The sequence below is a fragment of the Haliotis cracherodii genome, unplaced genomic scaffold (assembly GCF_022045235.1).
Source record: "Haliotis cracherodii isolate W230 unplaced genomic scaffold, xgHalCrac1.p SCAF_10, whole genome shotgun sequence".
Classification (NCBI taxonomy): domain Eukaryota; kingdom Metazoa; phylum Mollusca; class Gastropoda; order Lepetellida; family Haliotidae; genus Haliotis; species Haliotis cracherodii.
The window spans coordinates 17,040,536-17,062,236 of NW_027266265.1; the positions used below are offsets into that span (position 1 = coordinate 17,040,536).

General features: G+C 41.1%; 1 protein-coding gene across 1 annotated transcript; it reads left to right on the forward strand.

Moving 5' to 3' along the window:
• Window positions 1-988: 988 nt before the first annotated feature.
• On the forward strand, window positions 989-20,911 carry LOC139447487 (monomeric sarcosine oxidase-like). The gene is made up of 9 exons (XM_071228885.1): window positions 989-1,112; window positions 2,833-2,899; window positions 6,395-6,451; window positions 12,340-12,471; window positions 16,237-16,450; window positions 17,537-17,703; window positions 19,288-19,474; window positions 19,905-20,038; window positions 20,602-20,911. The coding sequence occupies exons 1-9, from the start codon at window positions 1,013-1,015 to the stop codon at window positions 20,756-20,758; spliced, it is 1,215 nt and encodes a 404-aa protein (XP_071084986.1). The 5' UTR covers window positions 989-1,012; the 3' UTR covers window positions 20,759-20,911.
• The last annotated feature ends 790 nt before the right edge of the window (window positions 20,912-21,701 follow it).

Genomic DNA, 21,701 nt, shown 5'->3' on the forward strand with positions numbered 1-21,701 from the left:
ATCTAGGAAAGAACATCAGTGACCAGTGTCATGAAAAGTTGTCTGAAGTTATTTTCAAACATTACAACACTTTTAGCTCACGCGATGAAGGCATTGGATTTTGCGATGCAGTTCAGCACAAGATCGTAACCCTGGATGAAATCCCAGTCAAGGCCCCTCATAGACGGATTCCACCCGAGCAATGGGAAGAAGTCCGGGAATATATCGGAAAAGCACTAGTTAATTGCATCATAAGGGAATCTTTAAGTCCTTATGCATCACCAGCGGTCCTGGTCCGCAAGAGTAATGGAAAGCTGAGGAATAGCTGTGACTACAGAGCTTTAAATGCGAAGACACGCAAAGATGCCTATCCTCTGCCCAGGATTGATGAAGCATTAGATGTTTTGACGGGTACTTTTGCATCCTGGACCCGGGGCGTGGTTTCAACTAGATTCCAGTTGCTGAGGGAGACATCGAAAAGACTTGCCTTCAGGATAGGTACTGGCGGACTTTATGAATATACCAGGATGCCCTTTGGTCTAACCGGTGCACAAGCAACATTCATGCGCCCCATGGACAAGATCTTCAGTATAAATAAAATACATGGACCCAGAGAACGACTTTGTCCAGCTTTTACACCTACAAAACATGTGTTAGTTTCGGATATTCAGAAGTAAACGACTGTGTTTGAATGAAGGTGCAACAGGGAAGCCCTTTCAAAAGGAGAGTTACCGCACTTTGGGACACAAATACCACCAATTAATGCCTTCAGTGAGATTGAAACATTCTGACTATTTGTGGCTGAAACAAATTTTGTTTGAATGGCTGGAGTTATAATTGGCTGGACTGTCAGTTTGCTCGAGTTTAGTGCCCCTTTAAGCGCTCGTTTTCCGCTACCAAACAAACCAGGCCAAATCAATGATGCCTTCATTACGTTAACGGGTCATTGCAGCTCGCGCAGTTCCGTGGCTATGACTTGATACCGAGTCGACATACTTATCATCTGTTTGAGTCGGCCTACATTGTGTACAGCATGGCGGACAAGACAACTCCTTACTTTGACACTATCGTCGTCGGATGCGGAGGAATCGGTAGCGCAGCAGTATTTTGGTTGTCAAAGACATCATCCTCAGGTATGCATCCTATAGAATGACGCCAAACATATATGTACTCTAACAGTAGGTATTAATATAGTAGAGGTTGCTATCTAGGTCAAGACGAGTCATTCCTTTATAGGGCGATAAAATGTAGGCCTTTCACCTGGAATACTTTGCACAGCAATGGCAGGAATCATTCTTCGTGTGGATATCTAGTGTGAAGCCGAGAGCCGCGATGGGGTCCAACAGTCTTACATGACCTAACATCACTACCGAGAACACATCCTTCATAAATCATATTCAGACTGTGGGGGGATGATTACCGTCGTATTTTTCTGAGATTTACTCCCAGATAATTTCCCGAGCTATACACGTACTAGTCATAATTTTATTACCACAACCTAAGTTAATAACAGGCCGGTAGCCCGTTCACTTCATGTTTCCACGGTATGGAGCTGACATGTTGACAAGGCATGTGCATGGGCTATATTTCTATATGCACATGCACTGATAATCCGGAACAGAGCGTGAAATGTAATCGTTGAGATGGCCCGAGTGAGATGTGCAGACATCCGGCAAACTAAATCATGTTGCGTCCTAGATATTCGCTATTCTTTTCTCAACGTCGTGACTGCCGTAACTGAGCCGTAATTACCTCTGTGAAGACTGGCACGTGGACACAGTAGGGTGGGTTCAAGTAGCTAGGTATATAACTAAGGTGGCAGAATAATTGCCAGTTGGGGGAGCGCCTATTCAGGTCAGGTTAACCAGCTGGCTGTCGGAGGCGGTCGGGTAGCCTAGTGGTTAAAACATTGGCTCATCACGCCGAAGATCCGGGTTCTATTCCCGACATGGGTACAATGTGTGAAGCCAATTTTTGGTGTCCCCCGCTGTGTTATTGCTGCAATATTGCAATATCACTCACTCACTCCAAGTTCACTAACTCACTCCAAGTCCAGGGCAAAGACATTGCCTCTTCGTCTGCCCTTTGTTGTCAGTTACTATGTTAATATCTATACTGTACTGGTCTGGTATTCAGACTGCACCTGTGTGTACATCCGCGTGTAGGATACACCTGCTTGCTGGTCATGACTTAGTTGCAGAGTTGGAATCGCCCTTCAATTGCCAGCAATATAGTGACTATACTGTGGATACAACCTCTAATAGTAGTGGGTGGCACGGGTGGCGCCGCATTTCACTGTGCAGAGTTACGTCCCTTGGGAACGCCAAGAACCTTTGGTTGTGGGCTCGAATTCCGGTTCGCCCCAAAGATGTTTCTAGGTTTGTCAGTACCATACCCGTTCTCGTGGGTTTAACCAAACTGATGAACGTCAGAGACCTGCATCATTTCTTGAGTGCCTCCCAAATTAAACTGACACCAGTGATACAACTGGAATACTGTTAACGGCGTTAAACCAAACTCACTCACTCACTCGTTCTAACAGTGTTAGCAGCATTACCCTATTCTCCTCCACGAAGACATACAGTTTTAAGTTGCCTCAGTTATGACTCAATGTGTTCCCGAAAAGGGTAAGCATATATTATTCTATCGGTAGCACCCGCCACTGGTAAGCGTTTGTTTGTTTCCACCGCAAGAACACCTTGCATGTTTCTACCTACCTTGTCCAATATATATTGAGACATCTGTCAGGTCGTATTGAAATTAAAATAAAAACTTGGAGTGGATTTATGTTGGATTAAGATTTTGAAGTTTGGATTGGGAGGTTAAAACATTTGCTTTCCGATTGTATTTCAGTTTTGGGTTTGGAACAGTTTGAACTTGGACATGAGAGAGGCGGTTCACAGGATGTTTCTCGAGTTATGTGAGTACAAGACCTCTAACTTATTTAAGCTCTGTATTGCTTTACTTCATATGTACTCTCTCCATGAAATATAGGGCATAATGAAATATAAATGCAATGATCAGTCGTCAGAAGAAAGATCAGCTTTGAAAAATGACTGAAAGAGATAGAGGAGAACCAAAACCTAATGCACCAACACGCCCGGGACATTGCAATGTTGACCATGCAATTCCTCTGCGCACGTAGACAGAGTGTCATTCTCGATTTTGACACGTCAGTCAAAGATCTTTAAATCGCTCTGATTTTCATAATCAACAGAATCGCGTAAGCTCTTGCTTCACAGACAGACAGACTGACAGTTTATTCAGTAATTTTGGCAACAGGGCCCATAGTACAATGCAGATTGGATATTAACATTTGTCACGTGATGTACATGATTAGATTTTAAATCAAGTTACACATTCCTCATTATAAAGACATGTTTTAAGAATACAGAAACAGCATGGATCATATCAGGATTTTCAGAGTTTAGCAGATTTATCATTAACTGACGGTCTTTAAAAATACCTTGCAACATGGGGAAATTGGAATACGTTTTACATATAAGTAAGACATGGTATTTATCCTCTACTTCTCCGGATGAACAGTTTGTACAAACTGAGTTCACAATATCTTGAGAAATCCATACATATCAAAAGCCACTAACAAATAATAGATTTCTCACATCTGAAACCAAATTATTTTTTTCCATTATCATCAAGCCCCTTTAACATTTTGTAACACTGATATGGGTATCTATCAGGCATCATTCTAAGTAACTTAATCCAATACTTAATTACCCTTAATTGGCTGGCTACAAAAAAATTACAACGGCCTGTTTCACCAAGGATTGCCTTGTTTGAGACAAACTTACCAACACGTAAAAAACATTTGAAATATGAAGTGTGAACTTTTTCAATTGCAGTATAATACTTAGCACCCCATATTTCAGAACCACACAAAAGTATAGGCATAATTTTGCCTTCTTAAATCGTACATGCGGTGAAAAAGATACACGACTATTTTTCCTGAATAAATTATAAAGAGGCATAATGGTTTTCAACGCTTATTGCTTACATGCCATAGACCATGACAAGCTAGAGGAAAACATAAGTCCTAAATATTTATAGTAAATGACTCCACTCAAGGCAGACGAACCAAGAAACCACTTAACATGTTTTGCAACAATACCACCTTTTCTAAAAACTACAACATTGGTTTTATTCAGATTTACTTCGAGGCTCCATTTTGAACAGTACCTCTGTAACACAGTTGACTGTTTTTGCAAGCCATTTACAGAATAAGAAATAGCACATCACAAGCAAAGAGAAGGAGCATAATGTCCATTATTTCTTGTATTACCAATATCCTATGTTGAGAACTATTTTGCAGCTCTATAGTAAGTTCATTTATGAATAAATATAACAACAACGGACTTAAAACACAACCTTGTCGTACACCGGAGGATGTTGTAAAGCAGTCCGTACGTTCATTATTGACCTTTATACATGCGCTGACTGATGCATACATGTACAGACATTTTACCATGACCTTGCTTCACTGCAGTATTTGTGATCAGATTGGGGGTGCGTCGACTACAAGGTGATGGACGAGCAATTGGCATGCTTGAAATTGGTAGAATTCATCGAGAAGTAGCGAACATGTTCAATGTGTCTCAGTCTGTAATTTGCAGACTTTGGATTGGATGGGGATGGGGATGATTGGCCCCGCACAGGGCGCCATAGGTCCATTAATGAAGGCTTACAAAATCGAGACCAAACAGCCAATCAAATCGCTTTTCACTTGTGCCAGACCACCGGACGCCAATTGTGTTTAGAGCGTAGAGTGACAGAGGCCGTCAAAAGTCAGCAACAAGTCCAGGATGGATTAATCAGAAACCAGGCTTTAAGAAATCGAGCCGAATCAGCCAATCAAATCGCTGTTTAATTGCGCTAGGCCACCAGAATCCAAGTTGTAGACCAGACAATTAGAAATGGTTTGCATGCACCTAATCAACAGCTCGTCAACGTAAGACAACATGAGAGAATTGGGGGTGTATCTGTAATGATCTTGGGCGGGATCACTATGACTTCCAGAACGCCACTGCATATTGTCCATAGATAGGTCGCTTGACAGTTCTACTGAGGCAACATACTGGCGCCAAAAGTGGTGCCGTTTGCACGATAAACAGGTCCACCTTTTGTCTCCCAATACGACAATGCTCGTGCCCACCGTGCAGTATCGTAACTGACTATCTCCAGCAGCAAAACATCACCAGAATGCAAAGGCCAGATCTCCCAGTCCTGACTTTTCCCAAACAGAGCACATCTGGGACATCCGTTTCGTTAGCCGAACTAAAGTGGATAAGAGTCCCTCTAATTTTCATTGGGAGAGATTGATTCGGACCATGCCACGCCCTACAAACGAACTTGTGACCAATCGTGGGACATTACCCATAACTGATCAAGTCATCTCAAACGTTTTGTTTTTACTATACACCTGTCGTCTTTCTTGGTTGTTTGCACCCTCACAACACACCGCCAACATCCATTACCATCACTCGAGACGTCTTTGTATTTCTGTAACCATCTGTTTTTCTCGAACATACCCTACTTATTTGAAAGTAAGTTCCGACTTTGGTGGGAGGGTAGCCATAAAGATAAAAAAAAATAATTTGAAAGCAACCAATGCGACTGGGTATGCTTGAAGGCAAACAACTGAACCAAACCAGGTCATTTTGATTATAACAAAATAGAGCCAAGGAGATTTTGACAGTCAGCGAATCGGAATCGAGAAAAAGTGATATAATTTGAAGGAAACAAATCAGAGCCAGTATACACGTCTAACTTAAACGAACTGCCCACTCAGTCAAATTATGGCCATAACTAAAGGTAGTCATCAAGTTGTAGGAAATGGCTGCATTATCTGAAGTAACACGGGCATTAATGAGCCACATAGTTCACTTTCCAACACAAGTCAGTACAAAATCTCGATTGGAGGCATGTAGCAAAAACATTTTGAGTAGGCAGTGTAGTATCCTGTGTTTTTCTGATTCCTTCAACCTAATCGTTTGTAAAAGGAGCGCTCGATGTTCACCTTGACCTCTCAGACCTCTTCACAGTGGACGTCGCGGTTCCTGATTGGGAGTTAAAACCGTTATTTGGTGTATATCCTCCCTGAAAATCAATACAGCGGACTTAACGGCTAATTTGACACTCCTTTCCACCCGGAACCGAAAATATACCTTGTCGTAACAGTCGAACAGTAGAAAATCATGATTCATTCCGTAAACCTATTCAGACGACCATGAGATGCGAATATATCAGGATAACAATGTAGAGCTGTCACAAACCACATTGTTCCACAAATAAAATACATATTTTACCATGAATCAGTACAAAGGTATTAATGTGCGAACAGATGTTTTACTGTAAATGCAATGTTGAGAATAATTGGTTTATTATGTTTTATTTATAGTCGCCATGGTTACCACGATGAAACATACAGTCGCCTCATCCCTCATGCCTACAGCGCGTAAGTTACATGTGTTCTTTAATTCAATAATCACAGGTTTGTGGAGATTGTATACAAAACAAGCATGGACCAATTATCTGGAATTGAAACTTGCAACAAGAAGGATTTCGCAACACCCACGAGTGAGTCAGAATTTAGGGTCACATATGAACTATTGCAGCAATTTCCTTGTTCAAAGAAGTCACGTCGGCATCATTTCGAATTCAAAGAAAATGTGACCAATAAATGTATTATAGTTGTGTTAGATAAAAACTGTGGTCAAAGGAAACAAAATAACGTGTAACATATCACATATTTGTATTTAAATGTAGTATGAAAACATTAAAACAACAAACTATTTTACCACGATACAATACAAACCTTCCTTTCAAAATAGAGATTTATGACAATGATGAGTATGAATCTGAGGCCGTTTAGAAACGACAAGAAGCTCTATTTGTTTGCAAGGATTATTGTTTTTAGAGATCCTATCAAAACATTACTGACTTCCCCGTACCCTGACATCAAGTGATGAACTATTGTATACATTATTGTTATGAGGGAAGGGATGTTTGTCACTCTTCTGGCATGTTTTTTCGACCTCGAATCTAACTTCAAACTACTGGCACATGGGCAGGCACAAAGCACTTCAACTGGTAGTCGTGTCAGTACCTTCATTGCCCGTGACATAAACAGTGTACAATATCAAGACACGACTGTATTTCAGTTTGCAAGGCTAACCAGCGAGGATGTAGAGGGGAAGGCGGTGTGGCAATTTTAGTTAAGAAAAATATGTACAGGTACACTGATATATGTGAATGTGAGTATGATAGTGTTGTAGCTGTGAGACTCTCCCGTCCCCAGTGTGCTGATATGTATGTAGTGTGTGCTCTGCTCCCCTCCACTAATCACAACACAGCAGTGTATGAGGAGAGTGTCAAGGAAGTGTTCGACGTGGTTGATGAGCTATCAGAAAGCAGTTATGTTGTTCTTTGTGGAGATTTTAATACAGATCTTGTAAATTACCCAGCATCCCCTCGCTCCACTGTACTGCAGTCATACTTGGATACAAGAAACATGATACCATCATACAACTGTGGTGTCACTCTAGGTCGTCTCAAGACATGGTGCAACAAGGCTGGAACACAGTCATCTCTGATTGATTATATTTTCTTGCCAGATGCTCTTCAATCATCTGTGCTGACGACCTCTGTCAATAACAACATCGATTTCGAGATATCGGATCATTCACCAGTAGTGGTATCATTCCTTAGCGATGCGTTCTTAACAGAGCAAAAGCTATGGACTCCCCCAACTTACAAATGGCAGAAGGCGAATGGCCTTGAACTGAAGATGTACTCATCTGAAGTTAACAAAATACTTGGGGACACCCTTCCAGACGTGACACATGCTGACAGCGATATGGTGGAATATTACTTTGATGCTATAGTGAGCTCTCTCCACACGTCAACAGCAATGTACATCCCAACAGGATCATACAGACCATACCTTCGGCCCTATTGGAGAGGATCTAGTCTAGACTACTACCACTACCAGATGCGTCATGCTAGACGACAATGGATATCTCAAGGTAAACCTAGAGGAGATGCACATGGCTCTTATAAACAGTATAAAGCAGCTAAATGCAACTTCCGTCGACAGAAAAGAAAAGCCGAACGGCAATGGGACAGACACAAGTATACAGAGCTGAACTCTGCCTGTGAAGTGGACATTGGTGAATTTTATAGAACTGTCAGGAGACAGAGGAAGACTAATGTAACGTGTACATCTCTACAGTATAAAGACAAGACGGCCAGCACACCCGAAGACATCTGCAATATGTGGACTGATTACTACGGAGATCTGCTGTCTCCTCTCGATAGGCCTGAGTTTGAAACGGACTTTTATGAGGAAACAAAATCAAAGGTTTGTGATATAGCAAACAGTAACATATCTGAGAACGATCCAATCCTGGCGACAAGTATTGCATCTAATGAAGTGAAATCAACCATTAAGAGGCTGAAAAAGAATAAGTCTCCTGGACCAGACTGTATTACTGTAGAACACCTCTGTAATGCTGACAATCTTCTGTTTAAACATCTGGCACACCTCTACAATATGATGATCAGTACTTGTTACACGCCTGTCATGATGAGAACTGGAACTATTATTCCCATCTACAAAGGGAATAATAAAGATAAATGCAACCCAGCTAATTATCGCGGTATCACTCTAACATCTGTGATTGGGAAGGTATTTGAGAGGCTGTTGCTAGACAGACTGGAGTCCTACATCAAATCTATTAATCCTGATTTCCCACATCGTCTCCAATGCGGCTTCCGGAAAGAGCATGGCGCCAGTGTTGCTACATTTGTGTTAAAAGAGGCTATTTCTTATTATCAAGATAGACACTCAAATATATATGTTGCCTTTCTGGATAACGAAAAGGCCTTCAACAGGATATGGCATGAGGGGCTGCTACTGAAACTATACAATCTTGGTGTGAAAGGCCGTGCATGGCACATTATCCGTCAATCTTACCAAGAAGCAAGTGCTTGTGTTAAATACAATGGGAGCACAGGTGATTTGTTCAATGTTCAACAAGGAGTAGGACAAGGTCGCGTGCTCTCAGCATGGATGTTTCTAGTCTATATCAATGACCTGATATCCCAGCTTGATAATCTACAATGTGGACTAATTGTTGGTAAGGAGCACATCCCAACGGTAGTACTGGCTGATGACACTACTGTTGTGAGTACGAGTGTACATGGACTGAATATGTCTCTTGATACTATCCACCAGTATGCTCGGCGCTGGAGACTGACATATAACGCCAATAAGAGCTGTGTCTTGTCTTTTTGCAATAACAGAAGACATTGTAATAGACCTGTGTTCAGAATTGGAGATGTGACAATGAAGATCCAAAGCAGTACGATTTATGCCGGCTCTCTGATACACACGGAAAAAGCAAGTGAACGAACTGCTAAGGCGCGACAGACAATCAACTCCTTAAGAAATGTTGGTCTTAGAGCTGGAGGATTGAGCCCAGTATCTTCATCGAATATCTGGCAACGAGTGATCTTCCCCACTGCCTTCTATACATGTGAGCTCTGGCCTAATATCAACAACCGTGAGATCAGTGAGATGGAAACCCTACAGCGCTACTTTGCACGACGAGTCCAAAACCTTCACAGGAGATCCTCTACAGCTGCTACAACCCAGGTTCTAGGATTGTGGTCAATGCTGGGCAAGGTGGAGAAAATGAAGCTTCTCTTTCTGGGAAGACTCTGTAGAGCAGCAGGCACAACCATTGTGAAGCCGATTTTCTATCTCAGACTATCCCAGTATGTCACCACGATCTCACACAGTGCCAGATCCATAACACATGATCTACTGAATGTGGCTCAAAAGTATGGATTCTCAGGCGTCTTAGATAAACTAATCAACTCTGGGGAATTTCCATCTAAGAGTGTATGGAAGAGCATGGTACAACGAGCTATTAGTGAGTCTGAAAATATGAATTGGAGAAATACTTTGCAACAACGTCCAGACATGCATAGGTTTAGTGCTATCCACACCCGCCTTGCCCCACATCGTCTCTGGTCTCTGTGTATATGGTATGATATTACTCCCCCCCCCTGTATATGCTCTTGTAAAGCTCGGCATATTACCTGTAACGTCTGGACTATGTCTTATCTGTAACAGTGAATGTGATGACATTGTTAAGCACCAATTGCTTTACTGTGATGGCCTAATGAAACAGAGAAATGTGCTTAGTGAGTCTCTATTTGACAATGTTAGCCTTGAAACATATCTCAGACTTGAGGACACGTCTAGTGATGCCGTCAAGATTCTGACATACCTCGGTGCTATTACAGATGTGGTCCAGGACATGACACTTGACAGCTGGGCAACATTCATGAGTATCGTGGCTAAACATGTCAGCTCATGGAACTTAACATCCATATTGTATTTGTGAAGCTATGTCACACATCATGTAAATAGAGTTTCACGCATCACTTCATTACTGCTTACCCAGCTCAACCTGTTGTATTCACATGTATTTTGTCATTGCCGTTGTCAAATAATGTAATGTAATTGTATGTACTACTCTCCAAATCATTGGGGGAAATAAAGAGTATTCATTCATTCATTCATTACAGTCGCCTCATCCCTCATGCCTACAGCGCGTAAGTTACATGTGTTCTTTAATTCAATAATCACAGGTTTGTGGAGATTGTATACAAAACAAGCATGGACCAATTATCTGGAATTGAAACTTGCAACAAGAAGGATTTCGCAACACCCACGAGTGAGTCAGAATTTAGGGTCACATATGAACTATTGCAGCAATTTCCTTGTTCAAAGAAGTCACGTCGGCATCATTTCGAATTCAAAGAAAATGTGACCAATAAATGTATTATAGTTGTGTTAGATAAAAACTGTGGTCAAAGGAAACAAAATAACGTGTAACATATCACATATTTGTATTTAAATGTAGTATGAAAACATTAAAACAACAAACTATTTTACCACGATACAATACAAACCTTCCTTTCAAAATAGAGATTTATGACAATGATGAGTATGAATCTGAGGCCGTTTAGAAACGACAAGAAGCTCTATTTGTTTGCAAGGATTATTGTTTTTAGAGATCCTATCAAAACATTACTGACTTCCCCGTACCCTGACATCAAGTGATGAACTATTGTATACATTATTGTTATGAGGGAAGGGATGTTTGTCACTCTTCTGGCATGTTTTTTCGACCTCGAATCTAACTTCAAACTACTGGCACATGGGCAGGCACAAAGCACTTCAACTGGTAGTCGTGTCAGTACCTTCATTGCCCGTGACATAAACAGTGTACAATATCAAGACACGACTGTATTTCAGTTTGCAAGGCATATAAGAGATATGTGTACACGTTGCTTACGAACTTTTTTGCAATATTTTTGAATATTTTGCAAGTAATGTTAAGCTCTAAAGTAAGTCCCACAAAGCAAGTATACAATTTCTTCTTTGAACATTTATAATATGGATTAGATCTTAAAATGAAATAAATATGATCTGTTGTTTAGTGATTGGCTTGAAAACCTGCTTGACTAGGCGTTGTTATGGTTCAAAATTAACCTGGAACTGATGAGAGAGACATCCTCCCAGACAGGCTATTCCTGAATGGTTGTGAACGTCATTTGTGTATTATTAACTAGTTTGACGTAGTGGTCAATCAGAATATGCAATGATATTTGGATCATTTCATTTAGTGAGTGAGTGAGTATGGTTTTACGCCGTTTTTAGCAATATTCCAGCAATATCACGGCGGGGGACACCACAAATGGGCTTCACACATTGTACCCATGTCGGGAATCGAACCCGGGTCTTCGGCGTGACGAGCGAACGCTTTAACCACTAGCCTACCCGACCGCCCCTCATTTAGTATCATATCAGGTCCAGCAGACTTTTTCTGGTTCAGCCTTGTGACTTTGTACTCCTGAAATACTGAAGTTGTCATAAATGTAACATGGGATATTTGTTGGTCCTTAACTTGATATGATGTAAAGCTGCAGTGTTTCCGCTTGATTCTTCAGGTTCGCATTGCTTAAAGCAACAGCTGTGTTGCAGGCTCTCCTCCCTCAAAATCATTTTAATTTTTTTATACCCCGACCTGTAGTGGAGGAGAATTCTAAAAATCAAATTGCATGTGCTTCGACCATTTTTCCTGTACAAAATCCGTAATGACAGTTAAGAGAGTGTTGCCTTAAGCACAGAAAAATAAATTGGATTATGGTGGTAATTTGGAAATAATTTTGATAAGGGACATGACAAATCTGAAAATAGTGTAAAACCACTTTCACACATTCACTCAATATAGGGGCACAAATATGTAACCATAATGTTCACTTCAGATGGGAAGACCTGGAAAGAGAAAGTGGACTAAACATCATCCATAAAACAGGAGGCTTGCAGCTGGCGAGGAGAGGGGGAGGCGATCACGTGCTACAGACGTATATGGCCGCCATGACCCGAGATAACATCAAGTATGACATCAGATATCAGGAAAAAACATGTAAACACATGTATCAGAGGAACAAGTATACTCACACGCAAAAGAAACGCAAGTGGTTTTAAGCAAATAGGTAACAAACACGGAACCATAAATTGATACGAGTTTTAGCATGTAGTGAAGCCTGATGGTGTTATCAATATTTTTGGTTGCATTTTGGAAGCCCCGAGTAATAACGCAACATAAAAAAACGAATCGCCAAAACGCACCATTTCAATGAATATGTGGTTGTCATGCACCCATTTCTCGCGAAATCGAAAATGCACGAACTGTCACGAACTGTAGTGGGTATAAAACTGTGGCCGATTCTTGGACCTACCACTCCTTGGTCAACAATGCCACGCCTAACTAAAATTCAGAGAAACCAGGCTATCGGACGTTTTGAAGCTGGAGAGTCTGTCCAAGATGTTGCCCGTCATTTCAACGTTAACATAACCACAATTTACCGTCTCCTGCATCGATACAATGCTACACAGACCACAGATGACCTTCCTCGGAGCCGTCGTCCTAGGGTCACCACACCAGCGACATCCGTTCCTAACTGCAAGTAAAAGTGCTCGACAGACCATAGGAGAACATAATCGACACATTATCCGGGACACTGTGATCCGACGTCTCCGTTCCAACAACCTCAGATGTCGCCGACCAACACGTGGTCCTGTTCTCCAACCACGACATCGACAAGCTCGACTTCAGTGGGCACAGGGTAATCGCAATTGGCGTCATCGTGAGTGGAGGCGTGTCATCTTCTCTGATGAAAGTCGCTTTTGTGTCTCCCATGCAGACGGAAGAGTAAGAATTTGGCGGCGTCGAGGTGATAGTTTCGCTGACAGAAACGTTGTGGAAAGGGATCCATGGGGTGGACCTAGCGTCATTATATGGGCAGGGATTGGACTTAGTGCGAGACTTGGACCCATGTGCTTTCTGAATGTTGGTCAAGGTCGGGGACACGGCGTCACTGCTCAGCGGTATATCGGACCCCAGGTTGTTCCATTTTTTGCACAACATCAACAACACATTTTCCAGCAGGACAACGCTCGTCCCCATGTTGCCAGAGCTACCATGGCCTTTCTGCAACAACACAACATCCGTGTTCTACCGTGGCCAGCCCTCAGCCGTGATCTGAACCCCATCGAACACTTTGGGGATGGGGTTCAAAGGCGTTTGCACAATGTGCGCCCAGTCCCTACAACTGCCAATGAACTACGCACAGCTGCTCTGGATCTGTGCAGGAGGATCCCTAGGGCCTTCACAAATCGTCTGATCCCCTCAATGTACAGGAGATGAGTGGCAGTGATCAATGCTAATGGTGGTCACACCAGGTATTGACTGACATTTTGTGTATTGACCCGAAACTGTGTAAGCCCTTAACATTTGAAAAAAACAATTATGTCATCTGCCTTTTAATCCATTAAGCTGTCTTCAGTCATTTTTGTCAATCTTGCCCTATTAGTATTTCTTGTCTTTACTGTTGAAAATAAATAACATGTATACTGCATACTCGACTTGTGTTTCTTTTGCATGTGAGTATACATGTGTCTATCCGCGGGTATCATTATATAAAAGTATATAATTCTCAGACGTTACCTTGTGCGATGGCAAGTGTGGTAGTGCACTAGAAAGTGTGTACACTCGTCATGCTTTAGACCTGTGTTTGATCCCACATACTAGCATGTTAATTCGTAAATACGACTGATGTGTAGCAGCTGCAAGTTTAATGTTAGTGTCGTATTCGCAGTATTGCACTTTCACTCATTTGAACAGAATATATTTCGCGATGGTGTTGGTTATAGAAGTATACTATGGTTAAATTTTGAATTTCGAAGTAGTAATATTTGTTCTGCCATAAATCCTAAACTTTTAAAGTTCAGATATTGGATGACAATACTTATCAGATATGTGGTTTGGACTACTATACTTATCAGATACATATCTTGGATTACTACATGTATATTTATCAGATACATAGCTTGGATTACTATACTTATCACATACATAGCTTGGATTACTACATGTATATTCATCAGATACATAGCTTGGATTACTATACTTATCAGATACATAGCTTGGATTACTATACTTATCAGATACATAGCTTGGATTACTACATGTATATTTATCAGATACAAACCTTGGATTACTACATGTATACTTATCAGCGTTAGAAATTGACACTAGTCCTATAGTCCTTGCCAAACTGCCCAATAGTTAGGGTATCATAAGGACTAGTAGAAATTTGCCATTTTTAAGGGTTTTGCTATATGTTATCATTATAAGGACCAGTGGACTGAAACAGTTAGTTTCTATCCCTGCTTATCAGATACATACCTTGGATTACTATGCGTATACTTATCAGATACATATCTTGGATTACTATACGTATCAGATACATACCTTGGGTTACTATCCTTATGAGAAACATTTTTTTTTATTGTCGGGCGGTTAAGAGAGGATTTTATCAAAATTGTGCGCCTTGTACTGAAAGCACCAAACTTGGCAAACTAATACATTAAACCATTCCGAATACTTCTGGATAGGGAGCCCGTTCAGCAGCAACCCCTGGTGGTAGAAAGCCTACGTCTAGCTAAAATCTCTCAAGATGCCAATCCATATATCATAATTATCTGGTCAATTTTAGTAATTTATTTAGGAATAATTTCAGCAATGCGAAATACAATACAAATCTAGTATGCAGCGCCCCCTGACGGTGGCGGAAACCCAAGTTGGCCTAAAAAATGAAATTGTCAAATATGAGTATTATTTTTATTGTCACTATTTCATGCCTTCACCGGTTCATTTGCTTCGGATACGTGTAATGGACATGCATTTCCTGAAGTCACCACTGCCTTTCCGTCACTAGCCGACTCCCTGTCAGATATTTCTGAAAGCACAATGCAGGGTTTGTCGTTCTCATGTATGACAGAACTGGTTGGATGACCCATCAAGCAAGAAAATCTCGGCCAAATGAAAAGATTTCATTCATACAGAAAGTCCTAAAGCAGCACACCGTAAACACTTGTATTGAACTGATATTCCAGGTCATATGTAAGTATGAAGTGAGTTGATATCTTGGGTTCGGGTTCATGGCATTAAATTGTCAATTTTACGTATACATATCTAAAATAATGGATACAGTTCACTTTATTTTATTAATGAGAAGATGCATTCATTAAATTGTTCTCTAAAACACAGCATTTTAAAAATACAAGGTAGAATATTTCTTAGTAAACCATTGGATTTTTGTCTCCACCAGGGGAAGCTGCTTATTAAATTTGAATTATATACAGCATTATTGCAATTAATTATGACTAAATTTTCATGATAATATGTATATTGACCCCATTTGTATGAGATATTGAGTATAGATTGATATCATCACAGATTTCAGCCATGTTGACGGCCATCTTGGATTCTCTACTACCAAGGGGAACTGTTGGATCCAGAAATGTTCGGAATGGCACAAACTTTGATAAGTTTGGTGCTTTTTACCGAAATTTTCGCCTACACCGCTCCACGATAACTATACATGTCAGATATATGTTTTGAATTAATATACTTATCAGATGCATGTTTTAACAAATGTTGAACTTTAAACCCATAGACCTTTCCCAATGGAAAACAACACAATGAGTGACATATGTATATGTCATCTACATTTAACTAAATTGCATTACATTTATTTAAATACTACAGCTTCACGGCGAACCTGTAGTTCATGCTCAAACTTTATGGTTATCAGATTTGATCGCCTGACAAATACGGAGTTGATGCGGCGTTTTCCTCAGTTCAATCTGGCGTCAAACGTTGAGGGATTTCACGTGAAGGATTCTGGGATAGTCGACGCCGCTCTGGCAAACGCAGCTCACATTCAGTTAGCCCGGGGTAATGGGGCGACTATCATAGACAGGTGCCCCGTCACGAGACTTCACAGGGCTAATAACGGTAACGTCGTGGTAAGTATCATCATTGTAATTGCTATGGCAACGTCGTCTAAGGCTCTGCAATTCGCTGTGGAGATCTGCGTCCCTTAAGCGTGCCAAAAATCTATGATCATGGGTACGAATCCCTGATATACCCGATTATGTTTATAGGTTTGTCAGCACCATACCCATGCTCGTGGATTTCACCAAAGTGGTAAATTTCTGAGACCTGCATTCCTTTGGACATTATTTTCCTCTCACGTCAAGCTGACGACACGGTCTGATTTAACTGAAATACTGTCCAAATGGCGTTAAAACTCACAGATTCATTCATTGTAAGTGCGACCTTGACCTTAACGTATCAACTACAGTTTTAAGTTAAACTCAACTCAGTGGTCTGTATGTCCTGCGTCACGTGCTCGTCACAGTTGACTGTGTTCGCACTTTGAATTAGATGACACCGAAAAGCAAAAAATACTTCATCGAAAATAAATGTGAACTTGCAGTGATAAATTTGTCCTTTCATGACTACAAAACTGAATCAAGATGATTTCTCTGTTGGAATGTGCATCTCGCTTAGTATGATGATTGGTCAGCGTAATTGTCTCTTCAGCTTTTTGTAATAATGTAATTCACACAACCTTGTTATACAAGTAATGTCATTTTGGAGAGACATTTACATAGGTCAGGGGTGGACTGTTTGCCAATCTACTTCCACAATATTTATGGCTGCTTATCTTAATCAGCTGTCACAAGCAACGCTTTGGGGAATAAATATTATTTCATACCAAAAAGGTGTCATTGGGTGTACGGGATTTACGAAATGAACCTTCGCGCACACCTTTCGACTGAACATTTCAAATTTTATCCATCGAGCGTTCATTCCAGGCGCTACTTATCTCCCAACGGGACTTACAGAATCTTACATCACACTATTATTTAGCGTCTCAATGTTTAACTGGACATTTCAAGACTGGTGCTGTATGCAGAATGGAAAATCCCATTGCAACGTCTAAGGTCACATGGTATTTTAGATCTTTCAGCCTTAGTATTCCGTTTGATGGCTTCCTTTTAAGCACGGCCATTAGACAAAGGATGACCATGGCACTTGCTTAACAGGTTCACACAACGAAGGGCGTGTTCGGGTGCAGAAAGGTGGTGGTGACGGCAGGGGGGTGGCTCAACTCGGTCCTGGGGACAATCGGCGTCCACGTCCCCGTCACCGTCACACAGGAGCAGGTGACGTACTACGCCACGCCGCATATGAAGGAGTTCACGAAAGACAGGTTGTTACATACCATCACCTACCATCACTGCCATGCTTTAGTTCATGAATTGAATTACGGGTGCTTTTGTTAGATTCATATTAACTTACTTATCTATAAACACACACGGTGGTACATGAGGAATACAAGACATATTCATCACATAATTATAGTTACAGATTAAACTAGGATATATAGGCAATGTGCTATTTCTGTAGAGAAAGCTTAACACTTCTCTTCTACGACTGCAAACAGACAAATGAAATACTAGTATGCTCTTAAAAAGTAAGGGATATCGAGAAATAACTTAAGATTTCCAAACTTGTAATACATATTAGTTTCTATTAATAGTTGTATGATAATAATGATCGAATTAGGAGCACATTATAACCGGTAGTGAAGTATGTCAGTAAATGTGACGACCGCCAACGATCTCGAAGGACGATAGGGATGTTGGGAAATTTCAAATTTGACGTTTTGGATCAGTAGTTCGTTGTGCGGCCGGGCGGTCGGGTAGCCAAGTGGTTAAAGCGTTCGCTCTTCACGTCGAAGACCCGGGTTCGATTCCTCACATGGGTACAATGTGTGAAGCCTATTTCTGGTGTCCCCCGCCATGATATTGCTGAAATATTGCGAAAAGCGTAAAGCCATACTCACTCACTCGTAATGCCGCCACGATTTGTAAAAAAAACCATTCATTCTCTCGACGAGGCATTCTGCATGGAGATGTCATCAATGTTATAAAATGTTAAAGCAACTTGATGAAAATGGTAGACATGACTGAGCTTCACAAATTACATACATGTTATGTGCATATGTTTCAGATGAAAAGGTCTTTTTATATTTCTTTGAGCAAAGAATTAAGACATTTATTCACAAAGCATCCATTATGTATCTCGATTTATTAGCAATTAGTCTCGTTTAAAATCTTATGAGGCTGAACTATACATCACTCCATGACTGTACAGAAGTCAAACAAAGTCGAATTACAATTCAAATTCAGGAACAACATATCATTTTTGGAATTGTGGAAGTACTTAACTCTACTCAGAACCTTATCAGTAACACAATGCTGCCGTCTTAGGGTGAGACACATAACAACAATACTTATCTTCCCTAATAACCTATCAATGCATACCCCGCAGTATGTGGCCTTCACCTCTTGTAGAAATACAAAATACGGGACTTTTTGGGTCAATAACGATACAGCCAAGACTACAGTGACAGTAGCATCAAGATTTGTCAGTTACAGTTCTTGCTACAAGCGTACAACACTTTTAGAGGGTTTTCAGGTTTTCTGATTGTTTGGGATCAGATGACGTATGTTTCCATTATTTTAGCGATAAAGTAGAATTATTCAATCACCATGAAGCAGAATTGTCAAAACACCGAAAATTAGAAAATGCCAGTCACCGTGAAGCAGTATTGCACAATCATGGTGAAGCAGAATTATCCAGTCAACGTAAAACAGAATTATCCCATCAACGTAATGCAAAATTATCCAACATGTGGGCGCCTACACGGTTGTAACGACTGAACACATTTAATACACATAAATAAGAAACAGGGGAACTGTTTCACATCTTATTTTTTACTTGTGTGCAGGTTTCCAGTGTGGTGTTTCCACGGGCCCCGTTACGACATTTACGCCCTCCCCATCCATGGCAACACAGGGACAAAGGTCGGCATCGACGCTGGAGGTCACGTGGTCACCGCCGACACAAGGACGTTTGATCCCGATCCTGTGCGTGAAAAGGCGTGCTCCGATCTCGTCAACGAGATTTGTCCTAAGGTAAATGTATTTTAAATGTCATTTGGGGGATCGAACCTGGCCTTCAGCGTGGCGAGCAAACGCTTTGACAACTGGGCGAACCCACTCGTTCATCATTGATAAGAAGCAGTCCAAATATACATCAACATAAAGGGCGCTGAGTATTGTTATGGTTTAATTGTTTCTCTTTCACAAGGGTGTACGTGTGCATGTGCGTGTGTGTGTGCGTGTGCGTGTGCGTGTGCGTGTGCGTGTGCGTGTGCTTATGTATGTATGCGAGTGTAGTGAGGAAATGTACCTCAGTGGTTAAAGCGTTCGCTCGTCAAACCGAAAACCTGGGTTCGCTTCTTGATAGGCTCAATGTGTGAAGACAATTCTATTAATATTGATAAAGGCAAGGGGAAACCAACTCACTTTTGTTGTACTTGACGTTTTAACACATTGTTCATAGTTTGCAGGACCGATCCTAAGCACCAAAACCTGCCTCTACACCATGCCTCCAGACAGACACTTCGTGGTCGACACATGCGCATACAAGGGCTGGTCTGACGTCATCGTTTGTTGTGGAGCTGGACATGCGTACAAGTGAGATATCAAGTGTTATAACGTACTATTCACCCGGAGACCTGGGCCATTGTTTTGGGGACACTTACTTTATACAAAGAGAAATCAGCATCTTCACCATTCTCAATCATCACCACCTCCATCATTCTCAGTCATCACTATCACCATCCTTGTCAATCATCCCCATCATCACCAACATTATCGCCATCGCCATTATCCCAAAACATTTTCTTCTCCTGATGGATATTTCTGACAATTGTTGTCAAATACTTTTTAGAGTTAACTTGTGACATGTATTAACGTTTTTTCCAACATTTGCTCACCTGCGTGAGTGCCTGCGTGTGTACCTGCGTGTGTATTTGGGTGTTGTGTGCTTATGTGTGCTTATGTGTGCGTGCGTGCGTGCGTGCGTGCGTGCGATAGTGTGTGTCGAAAAGTTCAAATATATAATATAATTTTATCAAATTATGGTGGTGCATGTTTATTTCATATTAAAGCCACTCTGGTGTGTCGTTACGGAGGTATATTTTATATCAATTTCGCAGATGCTTATTTTAATTGTAAATATTGCTTGCTCTTTTCAGATTTGCAAGTATTCTTGGAAAGATCCTGAGCGAACTCGCCGTTGACGGCCGTACCCAGTACGATATCAGTAAATTTAACATCACCAGAGACGCGATTCAGGATACCACCTTCAAACCAACGTTTTTCATGGGAGCAGGGGTGGAGGCAAAATTATAATTCACACCCGATGTGAGGCCAAACTGGGTTTAATGAAATACGATTCACACAACGAATGGACATATTAATCAGATGTTCTGAGTGATCTTTTTACCTCAAATAGACGGACCAAAATGTTTTTGATAAATTGATTAGTGATGGTTGTATGAGAATAGGGACAAATAAATCCACAGTCATCTACTAAACATAATCAATACTTAAAAGAACACGTAGGAGAGAAACACCTCAATGCTGTATATGATGTGGAACCGTTGTGGCACTGATAATAACATGATAAAGAAACATCTCTGTCTGTATCACGTTCCTATGAATGAAGAATTACAGAGATCTTTCAGTGTGTAGGCAGTGCTTGTTTCAGGATGTTCGTCTCTGTACAGTGATTGTTTTAGAATGTTCCTGTCTATATACAGTGATTGTTTCAGGATGTTCGTATCTATACAGTGATTGTTTCAGGATGTTCGTGTCTATACAGCGATTGTTTCAGGATGTACGTGTCTATACAGTGATTGTTTTAGGATGTCCGTGTCTATAAAGTGATTGTAACTAATGTTATATTTGGGATAACACTTTCTTAGTAAAGTACAGATTCTAGTACTTTTTTGGTTTGAGTCCCGTCCAGGATTCGAACCCACACCTACCAGGGTGAGGCACCTAATCGCCAGCACACAAAGTCAGCGATCTAACCCACTCAGCCATCGAGGCTTCCACAAAATGGAAGTCCGACAACTGGTAGTCTAGATCACGTACTTTGAGTACCCCCCTGACAAGTGTAATTGGTGGAAGCCTCGGTTTTACAGTGCTTCCAACAAGATGTTTCAGACCAGGTAATGATGGGCATAGAATGACAATTGTATCCCACAAATGACACCACAGAAGGCTTTAATCGGCTGGAGACAGTTTCGGATTACATTGCACAGTGAAAGGGGCACCAGCACCAGCGACT